Here is a 17,619-nt window from a genome sequence, read left to right on the forward strand (position 1 = left end):
AGGGCGTGGGGCAGGGTGTGGGGCAGAGAATGGGGCAGTGGGGTAATGTGTGGGGCAGAGTGGGAGAGTGTGGGGCAGGGTGGGGGCAGTGGGAGGCCTTGGGGCGGGGAATGGGACAATGGGCTAATGTGTGGGGCAGAGAACGGGGTGGTGGGGCAAGGTGGGGGGCAGCGTGGGAGGGCGGGTGGCAGTAGGGCAGGGTGTGGGGCAGAGTGGGAGGCCGTGGGGCAGGGAATGGGGCAGCACGCGAGGGTGTGGGGCAGGGTGCAGGGCAGTGAGGCGAGGCGTGGGGCAGGATATGAGGCAGCGGGACAGCGTGTGGGGCAGGGCGTGGGGCAGTGCAGCTCTCCCGCTCCCCGGGCAGCACAGGTGGAGCCTGCCCCAGCCGCCCGGGGGGTCCCCGAGGGTCCCGTGCACCGGGTCCTGCCCCCCGTGGGGCTGCGGCTGTGCCCGCCGTGGGCGCTCAGGCGGGCAGAGGGGCGGCGCGCCGATGGTAGCGCCCGACGGCGTCCTGCTCTTAGACGTATCGGGGACCCCCCCGGCCCGCGGCGCTCCACGGGCTCGTGCGGCGGTTTGCCACGTGCCCCCGTTTGCAGGGAAGTGCAGGACGCGGGGGCGGACGGGGCGAGAAAAGGCAAAAGTGACAGCGCGCAGGGAAATGGGAGAAAGTGGGGGAAAACCGGCAAAAAGAGCCCTTGCAGGGTGGGACTCGCTGGGGGCTCCTGAAGCCCTGCTGCCGTTGGCACGGCCTTCTCGCGTAGCCCAGCGGTTTGTTCCCTTCTTCTTTCCGTGTTTGACCCCCAGGATGCCCCACTGCTGCGACTTCGGGATGTTTTTCTGATAGTGGCGTCTTTGCAAGATCCCGCTGCGCTGGAGGACACAGGCCGGCCCGGGATGGCCCCAGCAGCCCTGGCTGCAGGGACAAGCGTGGCTGGGTAGGTTTTATCCAGGCGCTGCTCGGTGGGGACCTAACGCCCTTAACGTTGGCTGGGGGGGCTGGTGCGGAGGCAGCATCAGCCGCAGGTCTCCACGTGCGACGTCGAGTTGCGCAAAGGGCCCCGGGTTTGCTGGGAGGGAACCGCATGGATCCTGGCGCCGGCGCCTCCGGTGGGGACAGTGGGAGGTCAGCTCCGGGGTCCTGCTCGGGGGCAAATAGCTGTCGTCCCTGCGGAGGCCCATCCCCTGGGCGGAAACGGGGCCCTTACGGCACACTGGACGTTTGTCCTGCTGCAGAGAGCTTCCTGGGCAAGGGGCACCCGTGGCCGTTTCCACCTGGGGTGGAGATGCTGTTGGCTCTTTCCACAGGGCCCTGGATCCAGTAACCAGAGCAGCTCTCCTGGGACTTGTTTGGCCGATATACCTTCTTCCTATAGCAGCGACGTGTCGGGCGGGAACACACGCATCCTGCTGAGCTGCCCCGGTCCCTGTGGAGGCAGCCGGATCCGTGTTTGCCTCCGACAGAGCCTGGCCTTTCCTGCAGGTGCAGAGAGCTGCTCCGCCAGCGGGTCCCGGTGCAGCGAGGGTCTCGGTGCATTTGCGCCCCAAACGGCAAAGCACTGACAGCAGGAGCCCGCTGGTGGGGTTGAGTGCCGTGCCGCGGTGCAGCTCGCCGGGGGCTCCCGCGGGACAGCAGCTTGCCCTCAGCGCTGCTGCCGTGCCGCCGTGTTTCGGCTCATCTGGCCGCTCCTTGGGGCTGCACTGGTACCTGCCAGCATAGGCACGCAGGAGCCCCAGGCCGTGTCCCGGTGTTGTGCGCGGGGTGGGCTGCGACAGCAGGAGGTGGATTTTTAGAAATAGGTTAAATTTTCAGGCTTTAAAGTAGGTTAATGTTTAGTTTCGGGCTGTTGGCTGCATCACTGGTGGGGAAGGAAGTAGTCCCACTCCCGAACCGCCTGCATGGCTCCTAAGCCTCCCGCCACGTTGTGCCCCGAGCTCCGGGCCTTGCTGCTCGCCCACCCTTCCCCGGCGCCTGGCGGGGAAGCGGGCGAGGGGAAAGCGAGCCCGGAGGTTCCCGGCTGCTCTGGCTCCAGCTCGGCCGCCGCGGCCGCACGCCGCCCCGTTTCGAGACAATTGGCGGGGCCGGGGCCAGCCGAAGGAAGCCAGCAATGGGGAGAGATTTCCTGCCGCTCCGGGCGCCTCCTGGGGCATCGGCAGCCGGGACGCCAGGGCTGGCCGAGCTGGGTGCAGTGAGCACGGCGCGAGCGGGGCGACGACAGGGGCTGGCAGGGAGCAGGAGGGCTCCGCCGCGGAGCCGGGGTGGGGGATCGGCTCGGTGAGCATGCCAGCCACCGGCACGGGAGCCGGCTGGCGAACGTGTGGGGCTGAGCGCTCCGGCGCGGTCTGCGTGCCGGCTGCCTGCGTGTGCATGGTCGGGGCGGCCTCCTGGCACTCTCCCGGCAGCCATCAGCGTAACGAGCTGGCGGTTGCCGGAGGGGGCACAGGCCTGCGTGACTCCTCCTCCCCGCCGCCGGTCCCGGGGGAGAGACACTTTGTTCAATATGCTGCTGTTCCCATTGTGAAACCGGCTCCGGCGGCAGCCGCGCCAGCTGCGAGCGGCACCCAGCCCACCTCCCGCATGGCCCCCGGCCGCGGGGGCCCGCCGCCTGGACGCCCCTGGCACCGACCCCGGGCCGGAGCAGCTCTGCATGCGGACGAGGCGATGACTGGGGCGTAGCAGTCGGCGGTGAGTGCCCTGCCGCTGCGTGGCTCTCGCTTCCCTGTTGCGCGTCAGAGCGAGCGGCCGGGAGGGGAGCGGGATGCTGGGGCCGGATGCGGTGGGGGGGGGGGGGGGGGGGGGGGCGACGGGAGGTCAGGGGCGACGGGCGGCGAGCGCGGGGGCTAGCGCGGATCGACGTTTGGGGAACTCGGGGCAGCTCCTGTCCTGGGGTGGCGGGGGGTCCCTGTCCCCTGACCGTGCCCCACAGGTCCCCACCTCTCCATGGGGTCCCCTGTTTGCTGGGGCATGAGCTGTGTCTGTGGCACGGGCAGCCTCCGGGGGCACCGCAGCAGGGTCTGTGCTGGGAGAAAGTTCCTGTTTCCGGGTGCCCCCCAGGACAGCGTCCCTGTCTTGGAGGTCTCGCTGCCCCACATCCTCGCTCTGGCAGGTGGGGTACCAGCTGCGGGACGCTCGCCCGTGCGGGGACGGGGACTCTCCCCACTCCAGGCTGCTGCCCGGGGCTCCAGGTTGGTGTCCGGAGCCCCCGGGCCGGGTCGAGGGATGAGCCCTGCCAAGCAGCACTGCCTGGCGCCGGGCCACGAGCTGCGGGACAGCTGTGCGATGCTGGAGGCAGGTGCCGGGACTCTGCTGCTCCCTGCCTCCCCACCCAAAAATGTCCCTGGGGAGAATTGTTTTGGTGCCCCTGAAAGCCACCAGCTGAGATCAGACCCCAGCCGAGTCGGGAACATGCAGGCAAGAGACAAGAGGGGGCCTCCGCCCCAGGGAGGGTTTCAGTGCAAACAAAGGGCGACTGGGGAAACTGAGGCACGGGAGCTGCAGGGGGGCATGCTGAGACCACAGTGCCCCTCCGAGGGCTGCTGAAACCAATGTCTTTTCTGCAGAGAGCTGACTTTGGGTGGGAAAATGTGCTTTGTGCTACCTTGTGTGTACATCCCCCCCACCCCCCTCCCGAAAACCAGAGAGGGTTGGTGCCGTCTGCGGTGGTGCTGGGAAGCTCGGGTTCGGGGACAGGTTGCCCTCGCAGCTTGCATTTTGTGCATGGAAAAGTGCTGCAGAGCTTTGGGCTCTTTGCCTTTCCAGTGAGCCAGGGCTGAACGGGCACCGGCATCGTCCTGGGCATCGAACGGCCCTTTAGTGCCCCGCGAAAGGGTGCCCGGGGCTTGCTGCGCTGTATCGTCTCCAGCTGCTCCTGGCTGGAGCTGTCACCGTTTGCTGGTGACGACCCGGTCACCCCTGCTCCCGGCTGCATCCCGACAGCGGGGAGGGCGGTGGGGACTTTAGCTTCTTCTAAATGAGATTTAGGCAGCAACAAAGGCGATGGGGCAGGGGCCCCGCTCCTCTGCCTGTAGGGCTTCTCCCTCCCGGATGCTTGGCACAGTTTTGCCTGGGGAAGGAGAAGTTCAGGGAGGCGGGCGACCTTCCCAAGGCTGCCCGTGTGCCTGCGTCGCTGGCAGGAGCCTGGCCGAGGTGGGGAGAGCGTCCCAGGGCTGGAGGGCTCCCACGCCACGCGGCTGTCGGGGAGGGCAGCCCGGCTCCTGAAGGACCGCAAGGTTTCAGCCCGGCTTGGCTCTGCACTGCAGCAAAACTGGGACGTCTCGGCATGGAGGAAAACTTAGAGGAGACTTTGCTTTGGGTCGCGTGTGGTCTCTTCCCCTCGGACTCCGCCGCTTCTGAAATGTGTGTTAACGCTGCGCTAGGGTGGGGGAAAATATGGAAATGAAGCTCCAAAGCGTGCGTGCGCCGGAGCTCTTGTTTTCCTGGATTTCACCTAGGAAAAAAACAGCTGGGAGGAAAGCCAGAAAGCCAGAGCGTGTCTGGGTGTGTCGGCTGCCTGTTCCCGCAGCGCGTTGTCCCTGCCGGGCTCCGGTGCCCGGCCCAGAGCAGGGTGAGTCCCGGGCACCTGCACGGGCAGAATTTGCCCACAGCTGCCCAGGGTGCTGCTTGCCCTTCACTCGCTCGGCTCGGATGAGAGCTTCACCCTTAACTCCTTATGCTTTCAGCCCGGTGTGGTTGTGAGAGCGCTCGTTGCAGATGTCTCAAAGCACCCTGGTCATCTTCCATGGGACAGGGATGTTCGGAGCCCTCTGGACCGCCCATCCATGGTGAACACATTTTGGTTTCCGTGCCGGCCGCTGCGCAGAGCTTTACCCCCATTTTGCAGCTGGGGAAGCTGAGACAGGAAATCCTGGACGCTCCAGCTCGTTGCGTTGTCCTGGCCCGCTGGCCTGACTCTGGCTGTCTCATTCTGGTGGCTGAGTCATTTCGCAGATGCTGAGTAACCGCCTGTGCCACAGCTGAGCCGAGAGCTGCCCGCAGACTCTCCGGCCGGGCAGGAACTGCCTGCTCTGCCTGTGCACCCTAGCCACCACCGCAGCGTCCCCCCGCAGCCGGGGCATCGTCCGGCTCGGCTGCAAGGTGGGTGATGTGCAGGGACCCGCGTTGCCCCGTGGCTCTGAGCTTGGAGCAGGGCAGTGGCATGGGGCAGGGGCTCCCAAAATCCCTGTAATAGGGTGAGACTCCCTCCGCTGCCCTCCCCCCCGCCCCCACTCATCCGGTGTTGTCTCAGTTTCTGGTCTGTCCTCACCAGCTCACGGGGAATGACCCAGGGGAGATGCAGCCCCCCCAGGTGAGATGCCTGGAGAGAAGGAAGGGTAGACAGAGGGTTGCAGCCTGCTCCCAGCTCTGTGCCCACCTTGCCGTGCTGAGGCGAGGGTCCGTGCCTCAGTTTCCCCTCTGTGCTTTCTGGGAAGAGCAGAGTGCTATGCAGCGCTGCTGCGTTGAAATCGTTATCTGATTGCGGGCGCAACTCCTCCGCTCTTGTGTCGTCCTGCTGGGACGGCGACCTGGGACTGGAGAAGCGTTTGGGGCAGCTCATCATTTCCCCCAGGTCTGTCAGGGCCTGGATGGTGCAAAGGCACTCGCAGCCCGGCCGCAGCTCCCGGGGCGCTGGCGCTGGCGCGGGCCGGCTCCCGGCTCCGTTCCTGCAACACGGCCCTGCCGCAGGGAACTGGGCCCAGAGGCCCGAGCGCGCTGGGAGAGCCGGGTGGGATAGGCAGCAGGGCGGCTGGGAGTGGGGCTGATGGTTAAGCTCTGCTGAAGCCGGATCCCTCACGTTAGCAAGGAGAGGGGTGAAGTCCCCCAAGCAGGATTCGGACCTTCGCCTTGGGCTAACCGGGTTTCCTGGCATGCGAAGACGGGCGGCGGCAGGGGGGCCTGGAGCGGGTTCAACCTGGGACGCTGCGGGGAAAGCGGGCCGGCCTTGCTGGTAGTGGGTTATAAATATCCCACCGCAATGGGAGGGTTTTTTTCCTGATGAAAACCCCATGCTGCAGCCCCATGGACAGGAAAAAGGTGTTTCCGGCCGTGGATTGGAGCCGGGCCCTGGGCCTGGGAAGGGAGAAGTGAGGCCTGGGGCATGGGGCAGACACGCGGCGTCTGGAGGGGGCCGTGCGATCCTCTCCCTCGGGTCCCCACTTGGGGGACAGCAGGAGGAACAGCTTGTCGGGCTCCCCCGGGGCCAGCAGGGCTCAAACCAGCTGCCTTTCCCTTGCAGCGAGATTTTCCTCCTAAACGCAAGCTGGTCTGGGGGATCCCGGAGGTGGTGCTGGGGCTGCAGGACGGGTGACGTGCCTGGTCCCCACCGGGCCTAGGAGCCAGCGTGGAGGACAACAGCCTGGCCCAGGCGCTGCCTTGTCCCTTGTTACTGCCGCGGCTCTGGGAACCACCTGAGGATTTGCTGTCTGAAGAGCAGGGGAATAACTTCAGCTGCTTCCTGAGCCCTTTTCCGGCTGTGCCTGCACCCTTTGCTGCCGGCAGTCCGGCAAAGCTTGGGCAAAGCTCGACCTCCCTCAGGGTGGGATGCTCTCCCTGTCTGGGAGCACGGGGGTGACTGTGGCACCCTCCTCTTTTCCAGGGGAATCAGCAATGGGGAGAGGCTGGTCTGGGTGGTCTGGAGGGCTGTCGGGCTTTGAGCATCCCGCCCTCCGGGCCATCCCCAGGGCTGGGAGGTTGCAGGAGGTCAGCGGGGAAGGTGTCCTGAGCGATCCTGGCCGGGGGAAGGTGGGAGGTGCGGGATTTCCAGAGCAGGGGCCCCTTGCGGTGCCCTCCGTTAGGACAGCTTGCGTGGGGATACAGCAGTGGAGAGCAAGGCTTGAGGCATGCAAAGGTTGGCTTTCCGCACCGGCAGCACGGCTAGCGGCCAGGGGCTGGCGGGGGCCAGGGTGCTATCTGGATTGTCCTGTCTGGAGCCTCTTTTCCTCCCTCTGCGCTTGCAGCACATGGCCCAGCTTGGCAGCACGGCCATGGCATGACGGAGAGCCGGGCTGAGCTCTCCCTTGCGGGGCAAAGCAGAGCAAGGCTCGGGCACCCTGCCCTTACCCAGTAGCTGTGTGGCTCGGTCATCCCGGCACCAGGGAAGCACCGACCGGTTTCCGTGGCCGAGCCGGCCAGGCGGCTCCTCGGTTTTCGGTGCCTCCCTGGAGCACAGTGAGCATTAAATCACCCAACCCTGAGAGCAGCATTGCTCTGGCCCGACCCTTCCAGCCCTGCCGGGCCTTGCCGAAGCCCGGGAATACACCTTAAATGCTCTCAGGTGGCACAGGGCAAACACATCCGAGCCTGGAGTCCGGCTCTGCTTCCCCTCTGGCCCTGGCCCCGGGGAGAAGGTCGCCGGCACAGGCTCAGCGAGGGGCCTGAGACTCGCTCATTAGCAAGCGGCCTCTAACGAGCTTTGAGATCAGCCTTAGCGAGGGCTCCTGAGGCCAAGCCAGCAGCGGCGAGCGGGGTCCGTGGCTGCGTTATGTAAAGCAGACTCTGTGCTGGCGGATTAAGCGCCTGGATTAGGGGACGGTCGTAGGGAGAGGGGCTCGATGAACCACCCTGTTGGGGCTCGGCACGGAGCCGACACCGTCACAGTAAGTGATAATAATTGCAGAAATGAGTTAAAAGGTTAGACGGGGGGATAGGGCAGAGCTCGGCAAGCTCCGGATTTGCCTGGAGAGGCTGCAGAGGGTTGGGCTGTTGCCTGTTTTTTCTAACACAAGAAATCAGGGCCGTTAAATGAAGGTGTGGGTCCAGGCTCGGCAAGAGCACAGGCTGAGGTCACCTTGGGGGCTGAGGCCGCCGGATAGAGGAGCTGCCACTTGCTTTGGGAGTTTGTCCACGGCGCGAATCACCTGCCGTGCTGAAAGCGTCGGGCCTGATTTCTTCCTGAAATGTCTCAAGCTGCAAATTCTGGCTTTGCTTCTGCGTGCGCCTTTCTCCGCTCGATTAGAGAGCCTTTTGTGCCTGTTATTTTCTCCCTGGGAGAGCACTTTATACTGTAATCAAGCCAGCTCTCCATCTCCTTTCTTACAACCATCACTTGGATTCCCAGGCTTTTTTTCTAGCCTTCCTGTGGTCGTTCCCCACCCTCTCTCCCGTTGTCCAATGCCCTTTTCTAGAGCAGACTCCAGATTGGCTGCAGGATTTTTGCTGTGGTCCCATCCTCAGGCAGCCTTTGGGGTGGCTCTGTGTCATCCTGTCTCCAATACGCGAGCGGTGCTGGCAGAGGCGCGGGGTGCCTGCAAGCGCACGTGCCCACCTGAGATGTTTGGAGGATGCTTTACCGCAGGGTCTGCAGCAGCCGAGCGGTTGCATCCCCCAAATCCCAGAAGCCCATTCCCTGCTCGATCAAGGCTGCAGTTGAGAAGACATCCCCGTGCATCCCAGCCCCCTTCTGTACCCATTTGTAATGAGTATGGCTTGGCCTTTGCAAGGAAAGGCCGTGCAGGGGGTCCGGGGCAGACGACAGTGCATGGAGAAGAGGGGCTGGTGGTAGTTGAAAAGCACTGGGCAAGGACTTGTCTCATCCTGCCTCGTCCCACACGAGAAGCCAGCCCAAATCCCCCTCGTTTCCTGGCAGCCCCGTGGCGAGAAAGCCGCTGCTACTGCTGGCCAGCTCCAGATGCCCAAGTGAGTTGGGTTTTTTTTTTTCCCTTCCCCCTTATGAACCCACCGTGGGAAGTTTGCCCATTAGATGCCACCTGAGGCTCCATCTCTGTGGGTTTCCCTCCAGCACTGCAGAGCTGGGGCAGGCAGGCGACGGGGCTGCCCTCCAGCCAAGGGTTCGTGTTGGGAAATGCCAGGGCCCCGAAAGGTCCCGGCTGCCAGGCTGAGGAGCCTGCTTAGCGCAATGAGGCTTTGGCAACCCCAACCCGAAACCCTGTGCCAGAAGTAGGAGAGCAGAGCCCCCACGCTTCTGGTGCACCTTCTACTTGAGGACGGGGTGCCAGCATGCCAGTGTGCCTCGATGACGGGGACGAGGCTGATTTTTCAGAGCACGTTTGCAAGGGGCCCAATCTTCCACCTGCTCTGGCACCTCTTACGGGACCCTGTGCACAGCCCTGCACCTTTCTTTCACCCTGAAGCACACCCACACTCCCCATCACCCAAGCGCGAGTTATGGCTGCGCGCGAGCACAAGAAACCCTGGTAAGGTGGTAACACGTCATGCTACGCTGACTGGTGGGTGCTCACGAGACAGCAGCCGGGTCGCTAAGGAAGGGACGGGGGGAAAAGTTGATTTTTTTAAAGCTTTTGTCATCAAAGACAAGGTATTTTGAGAGCAGAGCAGGGGAGGGCTACGGGTGCGTCCTGCGCAAAAGCAGCACCTCCGGGGGTGCCCGAGATGGGAGCGGTACCGCGGCAGCTCGGGGACTGGATGCGCGGGAGAAACAGCCCCGCTGGCCGGCTGCGTGGGTTCGCCCCTTCTCGTGCTGGGGCGGCCCTCGCCTCTCCGGCATTCGCAGGGGGAACGGGACCGGCGGGCCCCCGGCGCCGCAGCGAGAGGTCACGGCGGGCTGCGCCGCGAGGCAGCCAGCAGCGCTGGGTGATTTACGGCCGCTGCTCCAGCCCTGCCTGCCCGCGCTCCCGCTGCTTTGAAGTCCGGCCAGGTCTGCTCGAATCGAAGACATCCCCCAGTGCTGGATCCAAACATCTGGCCACCATCCCTGCCTCCCGCCGGCCCTCGGTTTCCGTGGAAGCCACGTTTCGCAGCGCCCCGGCCCAGAGGGACTGCGGTGGCAAGGAGCAGGGGCTCGGGCTTGGCACCACCAGCGCGGCCCCCTCCTCAGTGGTGGTCGAGCAGGCAGAAAAGTTATGCACCTTTTTGGAAACCAGGGGCAAACATCAGGGCAAATTTGGGCCAAAGGAGTCATGTTGCGGGAGGCTGCATGCGGGGATGCCGGCTGCGTGGTGGAGCAGCGTTTGGGCATGGAGGGATCTGGCTGGGACCTCGGGCACTGCCTGGAGGCTTACAGGCTCTCCCAGGCTCATTTCAGGGCCCCGAACTGCTCATGTGACGTTTCTCTGAGCTCCTGCCAGCTCCTCAGCATCCCTCTCCCTGCCTGGATGTGAGAATCAGGCTCAGCATCCTGCAAAGGCCTCGGCAGTGTTGCAAAGTGAGGATCTGGGGTGGGAGCCAGGGCTCGAGCTAACGCCTCCAAGTATTTGCCTGGATTCCTTGATTTTCCCTTGGCGCCGGTCGTGCTTCCCACGTTCCCATGATGCAGGGGGAGACTTTTCACGCTGGAGCGAGAGCGCAGAGCTGAGCGGCGCAGGCAGCGGCAGGGCATGTTTCCCAAGCGATGACTAGCTGAGGCGCCACATCCTGCCCCGGCCCACCCGCATCATGGCCAAACGCTCCCCCGTGGTGCCCGCCTGGGCCACGGCTGGCCGATACCCCGAGCAGCCGGTCAAGCTGAGGCGATTGACACCTTCACCTTGCACGAGCCAGGGGAGGCAGGTTTTCAGGAGAGCCTGTTTGCACCCCAGGGAGAGGGTCCCAGGGGGATGGAGGTGGCTTTAGCGTGCCCCCATAGAGCGCTGCAAAAAAACTGCACTTGCAGCCTGGTCCTGCGTCTGAGGGCTGCAGTGGGACCTGGGGCACGGCGGGGAGCCCATGGACCCAGCTGCACTCTTCTCCCTGCCTCATCCTTGTACGTCACAGACTGGCCTGGCCACGTCCCCAGGGCTGCGAGCGGGCCGTTTGCCTGCAGGAGGAAATGCCTTCTCCAGGAGGAGAGCAGGGTTTGGGCATCTGGCCCCCCCCAGCCGCTGCGCTCGGCGGGGGCAGCAGGATAGCATGCGCCGCAGGCTGGGGAAGGTGGCAGGGCTGACTCCGGAGAGCCGTCCTTGTGCGACCTGCTTGCCGCGGGGCAAATGCACGAGGATGCTCCGGGCAAACGAGCCAGACCCAGGGTTGGAGAGGCCAGCTCATGCCTGCATCTTACGGCCACATGCAAGGCCTAAGCGCAGGCCTTTGGGGACATTTGCGTCAAGGAGATGCTCAGGATGCTGCTGCTGAACCCATGGGATGCTGCTCCTTCGGCACCGCTTGTCATGGCGATCAGTTTGAACCTCAGCAGACCATGGCTGGAGGGCACCCAGGCTGTTCATGCTACAAGCGGAGGAGAAGGACGCCAAGCCTAAAGTTAATACCTGACTAAAAGAGAGATTCCCAAGGAAGGCAGTCACAGGCACTGATTTGCAGCTCGCTGTAAAATCCACTCATCCATTAAGTACTCCCCAGGGTTTTTGCCTTCCACTGCAAATGCGCGGTTATCCCGAGGAAACCGTGCTGCTGCTTACTGGTCCCAGTCCAGGTCGGGGCTGCCTGGGTTGGAGGACCGTGGAGCAGCCCAGCGAAGGCTGCAGCACAGGTCGGTGGCCCTGCAGGGGCACCTGGGGCAGCCGGGCGCGGGGACGTCTCTGGGTGAAAGCTGCTGCCAAGAGTCACTGCTGTAAGCACTGCGTATTTATTATATAAGAGATAAGCATGACTAATGGGAGATCTATTCCCACTCGTCCGAGTAATGCTAGACTGATAAGTTTTGCAAATGCTGGAAATGTTACATAAAAGATTAGGCACTCCAGCATACTGTAATTAAGAGAAATTGCCATATAGGCAGATCTTTATCAGGACGGAGGGGCTGATGCTCACCGTTCGCGGAAGGGATCACGTCACAGGGTGGGCGTCCTTCAGGGCAGGCTCAAGGCTGGGCAAGAAGGGAGCAAAACCTCAATTTGCCCCAAAATGCAGAGTACCTCTAGGCAAGACAGCTGCCTTGCTGCACACTCAGAGAGGCTCAGAGGGATTAGGTGGTTCAGGGAAGGTCACCCGGGGAATCTGAGCCACAAATGGACTTTCCCTTACCTGCTTCAGCATCTGAAGCACTTTTCTGTTTGTAGAAATGCTGCGACTTTAAGATCAGGCGTTTTGGGGCTTTCCAGGGAGGGAGGCAGGAATTATACATCTCTATGACAGGCTCCAAATCTGTTTTCTAATGGGTTAAAGCTCCCACTTTTGGGCATGACCCTTTACTGTTAGCCCAGCGTTATCCAGCTTGCGCTCCCAGAAGTGTTTCTGCAATCCTTGGCCCACTTTGGGGAGAAAAGTGACCTCTTTGGAGAGCCCAAATAGACAACTGTACCTGCTCTGGACTTGGAAAGTCGAAGCAAGTCCCAGGAGGAGCAGACGGAGAGCGGCAGACAGTCCGCAGCCGGCGCTAGCCGCGTCCTGGCAGCGCGTGCTCGGGGATGCGCAGCCCCGCGCAGCCGGGGCTCGGGGCTCGGATGGGAAGAGGAGCACAGCTCTCTCCTGGATATCGTGCCGCACACGTACGCGCACAACTATGACGGCAGCTGCCGAATTAATGCATTGAACAGCCCTCTGGACAGCTGTGTTTTCCTGCAGTCCTTTCAGCGAAGCCAAAAAGCAATTGGTGTTTCCAGGTTTCAAGGTCTGAGGCTGCAGGACCTGGGGGGGGGGGGGGTCCATTTCCGCATCGCGTTGTTGAACCCGAGGAAACAAAGCCAAGCCCATAAATTGAGACATCTGCTATTGCTCAAAGCCCCCAGAGTGAAGCACTTCATGGTGTTTGCTTTGCTTCTGCGGGGCTGAGACAGTGCTCCCTGGCCAGGTTAGCATCACGACGGGAACATGGGAATAGTCAAATGACGCAATGAACTCGGGAGATTTTGTCCCAAACAAAAACTTTCTCCAAAAGTCACTCATCCAAATGGACTCCACCACATCTGTTTATTATCCGCCTCTGCGCGCTTTCCGAACGGTGCCTGGGAGAGCAGCTCTCACGAAGCTCCATGTCTCCTGGCCATGGGGCTTGATCTGGCCAGCCCTGAGTGAGGCTCAGCCCTGGGGGAGTCCTTGGCCCAGGATCAGCACTCATTTACACCCAGGAAGAGCTACCAGTGAAGGAAGCCAGGGCAGGAGAAACACAGACCGTGCAAAAGGTGGCGAGGCTCCAAGTTAGCGCAGACTGCAGGATTGCAGGCAGCTTCAAGGCTCTTCTCACCCCCTCGCAGAAAAGGAAAAGCGAGTGAGCCGCAAATAGGATTTGTCTCCACTGACACTGATACTGGAGGAGCTCTGCCAGATGAGTTGCACTGGGGGATGGGAGGAAGCCTCCATGGAGCAGTGCTGGGGGAAAATGAGGAGGCCAACGAGCTGGGAGATCCCAGAGCACTACACAAATATCCCTCCCGCACACAATCCCTGCTGGCACCAGCAGGCAGTTATTGCACCGAAATGAAGCTCAGCACTTCCAGAAGTCAAGTCCAAGGCATCTCTCATGGGGTTCATCCAAATCTAGAGCAACTGCCTTGAGAAAACAAATTTTAAGGGCGAGAACCAAGGCCCCAAAAGGAGATGGTGGCAGAGGTGAGAGCAGGCTCTGCCTCCAGGTGCCCCCTACCCCAGCCAGACTTGTGCTGCTGTCGCCCGTGGCTGTTGTAGCCTGGCACAAGGAAGTTAGAGAAAGGACAAGAAATTGCTAACCATGTTATCACTCCCTGTCTGGCCCTTAGCTCCACCCTTTGACGCCGCATGTGGACCTCAGCTCAGTGCCATCAGCTTGTGGCAACTGCATTGGGCACCATTCTGCACTAGCCAGCTGTGGCCACATGGAAATCTTGGGCGCCTTGGGGTGGAGGGACCTATTGCAGGTGCTAGGGACCACTGCAAAGGCAGGAGCCCTTGGCAGCGCCCAGCCTCTCGGGATGGAGCGGTTGCATGGTGTTTTGCTTCCAGTGCAAATCCCCTACTGACAGCTCTGCCCTGCTCCCTGCTTCCTCTGGGAAGTGCACTGACGATCCCATCGGCTGCCAGGCGACATGGAGACAAAGGGACGAGTCCCCCGGCATGGTGCAGCCATGCCCCCCACTCCTGCTGTCCTCTTCAGAGACCTGTGAATGAGCCTGGCCAGCTCCCAGCTGCAAACCCTCCTGGCAAGGTGGCTTCCCAACACCATGTCGATGTGTCCTGCTCCCTCGGAAGGACATCTCACCTTCTCCCACCCACCAGGCTCACAGCAGGCCTTTTCTCACCACTTAGACAAGCCCCTGCTCCTGGGCTCAGCTCTTTGGGGGTTACTGCACAGCTTCACTGAGCATACGCCTCTATGGGCAGAGGGAAAGCTGTCCTCCCCCGCGGATGGGCCCCGACGAGCTTGTGTGTGTCCCAAGGGGATGGCAACCGCTCTTTAATGGGTACTGTAGGAGTGGAAAAAAAGCAATGTGCTCTGTGGATGAGCAGCCTGTCGGGTCATGTCTGCCTAAAAGGAGAGTTGGCCATGTGTGGTGTCTGGAGGAGGAGGATCAGAGGAAGGGAGATAAATCCCGCACAGGGTGGAAAGTCTCTAAGTTTGTGCTTGCTGGAAGGAGCAGAAGGCAGCGGGGGGGTCTGGCTGGGGAAGGATCCCTCTGTCCTTGCTGTGCCCCAGCCTCCCAACACTGCAGGCAGGAGGCTGCTGCTCCTCTCATCCCCTGCTGGGCTGGAGGGTGACACTCACCTCCTTCTGCTGCCTATTGCATGATGATGTGGGCCTCAGAGATGTTCCCAGCAAGATGGCCACAGGGCCACCCATTCCCCTTCAGGCCTTGCCTCACTGGCTAACAGTCACAGCTCCCCGCTGCTCTCTGTGCCGAGGAAGCTTCATTTCCTTATTCTGAAGCCACACGTGTGTGAAGCAAATGCAGACCAGAGCAGACAGGTTTCTAAGGGCTTCTCCACACACTTGCCAGACACTTGAACTTTGCAGCTGAAACCCCTCAGCGTCCATGGGCGCAGTGCTGGGAGAGCAGCCTCAGCCGCCCTCTCGCTCTGCCATGCAGGTATCCTCTGCTGCCCTCTTCTTCCTGGCCTGCACCATGCCAGCAGGCTGTCCCCTTACACATCCTGGCACCTCCTTGCCCCCCTTAGCCTGGCCACCACCAGGGGCCTGGAGACAGCCAGCCATTTGGTTTCCTGGTGCCTGGGGCCTGGTTCCCCCGACAATGGGCTGCTCCCAGTGCTCCCATCTGTCCCGTCCTGCACCCTGGGAGCATGGCCCTGGCAGCCTTGCTGGTCTGGAGGTGGATGTTTCCCCCAACTTGTGTCCCCTTGGGAAGGGGCTGCCATATCCCTTCCCAGGGGCCCTCCAAGAACAACATGGGGCTTTGCAGCAACGGCATTTGGAGGAGGTTTAGATGGGGGTATCACCCCATGGCGGGGCAGCCCAAATTCTATTATTTTTGGAGCTTATCCCTGATGGTACCGATGGTGGGGGGTAGGGCTCTACCAGCCCAGAGGGACAGACGGTACTAGCCTAGGGGGACAGATGTTGTGGGCCCTGCACAGATGGTACTGGCCCCAGACAGGCAGTACTAGCCTCAGACAGACTGTACTGGCCCCAGACAAGCTGCATTGGTCCCTGGGGAGATACTCTGCTCCCTCCAGACAGGTTGTACAGGCCTCAGAAAGTCTGTACCGGCTGACAGGCAGCGATGAACCAGACAAACAGCGCTGGCAGGAGGTACCAGCTCCAGATAGGCAGTATCAGACAGATGACTCTGGCCTAAGCAGGTGATAATAGCTTGGAGGTACCACCCCAGGCAGGCAGGACCAGCCCAGCATGACTGGTCTGGGCATGTGATACCGGCCTGGGGGTGCTGGTCCCAGGTGGGTGGTACCAGCCTGGCAATATCGGTCTGGACAGGTGGTACTAATCCAGAAGTACTGGCTCTGGGAAGGCATTACTGGTCCTTCGTGGGTGATACTGGCCCATGTAGCCCTGGCCTGGGCACACGGTACAGGCCCGGAGTCCCCAGCCCAGGCAGATGGTAGCAGCCCAGCAGCCCCGGCCCGGGTACATGGTACTGGCCCAGCAGCCCTGAGATTGGGGCACGCGGTCCCGGCCCGACGGTCCCGGCCCCGGGGGCGGTGGCGGCCCGGCGGTCCCGGTCTGGGCACGCGGTCCCGGCCCGACAGTCCCGGCCCCGGGGGCGGTGGCGGCCCGGCGGTCCCGGTCTGGGCACGCGGTCCCGGCCCGACGGTCCCGGCCGGCGCCGCCGGCGCTGGGGACGGAGCTGTCCAGCACCGGCGCCTCCTGAAAGGCCCCGGCGCCGCCGGAACCCGCCCCGGGCACGGGGCTTCCTGCTGCACCCGCGGGGCCGCTGCACCCCCCGACCCCCCTGCACCCCCCGACATCATCCCCGGCCCGCGACACCATCCTCAGCCCCCCTGCACTCCCGGGCCCCCTGGCCCCACTGGTGCTCCTCTGTGGCAAAGGGGACATCTGCACCAGGCGCTGCCCGCCGTGTGGTCCCCTGTTGCTCCTGCCTGCAGGCAGGCTCAGAGAATATCACACCAGCTGCACTCAGATCGTGTTTTCAGGCATTTAAAAGCCATTGAGGCTGGGGTGGCATCGTGCGGAATTGCCTCAGAGAAACCAGACACCCTGTGGTCTCTGCCACAGTCAACTGGCACGTCCCCAGGGACCACAGGAAGGAGAGGGCTTCGGCATCGGGCTTCATTGCACACCTCAGCTAACACCTCCCTGGGGGCCTTGTGTCAGCCCTGAGCTCCTCCCAGCCTTGCTGGTGCATCCCTGCCCTAGTATTTGTGCCGGACAAAGCCCCTCCTGGGCAAAGCTTGCCTTTTCTGCCAGACATTGCATTATTGGTGGTGGAGGCTGCAGCAGTCCGTCCAGCTGAGAGCTAAACTTTGCTACGAGCAAGGTTTTGTTAAAGTGGGTTAAGTGCATAATGAGATTGCCATGGAGCAACTAAAGAAGAGATTAGTGCTGTGGTTACTGGGCTGGATGGCTCTGCTGTAACAACAGGCAGTTTCTTTCCCTCTCCTTTTGCACCAGGCATCAGGTCTTCTCAGCTCTCTTTCTGGAAGGCAGCATCTCCCGTAGGAGAGCCCCTGGCATTGTGTCATCGGTCACAGGGCTCCTGCGAGGATGAGGAGGTATGGAGGCACAGCAGAGAGCCAGCCTTGATATGCGGAGGCCCAGGGATGCCCTGGCTGCTACTGTCTGTGGGGCACAGCTGGTCAGTGAGAGCTCAGAGGGGATGGCACAGCAGCTGGGAAAGATGTGCTCATGACTTTCCAGGGCTCCTGAGCCTGCCAAAGCTGTGAAACTTCAGGCACGGCAGGTCCCCTCTGTGTTAGCAGCAGGCACTGCAACAGAGGACTACAGGGCCCACTTTGGAGCCTTGTGATGCCGTGGATTTGTGTGCTGCATCCTCTTCACGGCAGGACAGGGAGAGATGGGTACTGCTCTGGGCCTCCTCTCCCACCGTTTGCCTCTTTGTGCCACACAGGAGGCTGTGGAGAGCAGGGGGAGCCCAGCACTGCTTGTGCCCAGGGAGAGCCAGCTGCCCACACCAGTGCTAGGTCGTTTAAGGCAGTGATTTCTCCCCAGGGCCCTGCCCAGGCCCAGCATTGCTGCTGTGAGTAGCAAAGACATTTCATCTGAGATCGTGTCTCCGGAGGGTGCTCAGATCACATGAGCACACTGGTCACCAACCACTTAGAGTTCCCATCCTGCACAGCAGGCTCTGCCTTGCCAGCAGGTTCGGGGTCTATTTGCAGACCAGATCTGCCCTATTTAGCTCTGTTTA

The 17,619-nt window shown here is 62.3% G+C and overlaps 1 protein-coding gene across 6 annotated transcripts in view; it reads left to right on the plus strand.

Annotated features, from left to right (window-relative positions):
* Positions 1-228: 228 nt before the first annotated feature.
* NAV1 (neuron navigator 1) overlaps positions 229-17,619 on the plus strand; it is a 100,358-nt gene continuing 82,967 nt past the window's right edge. For 3 of the 6 annotated variants that reach the window (XM_068918538.1, XM_068918540.1, XM_068918539.1), the window contains exon 1: positions 229-935. In XM_068918538.1, the coding sequence (XP_068774639.1) occupies positions 895-935 (41 nt within the window). In that variant the 5' untranslated portion in view covers positions 229-894. Of the gene's footprint in view, positions 936-1,305; positions 2,684-17,619 lie in introns of all 6 variants that reach the window. The other 3 variants (XM_068918541.1, XM_068918542.1, XM_068918543.1) reach the window with 3 other exon arrangements.

Source organism: Struthio camelus, chromosome 24 (genome assembly GCF_040807025.1).
Source record: "Struthio camelus isolate bStrCam1 chromosome 24, bStrCam1.hap1, whole genome shotgun sequence".
Taxonomy (NCBI): domain Eukaryota; kingdom Metazoa; phylum Chordata; class Aves; order Struthioniformes; family Struthionidae; genus Struthio; species Struthio camelus.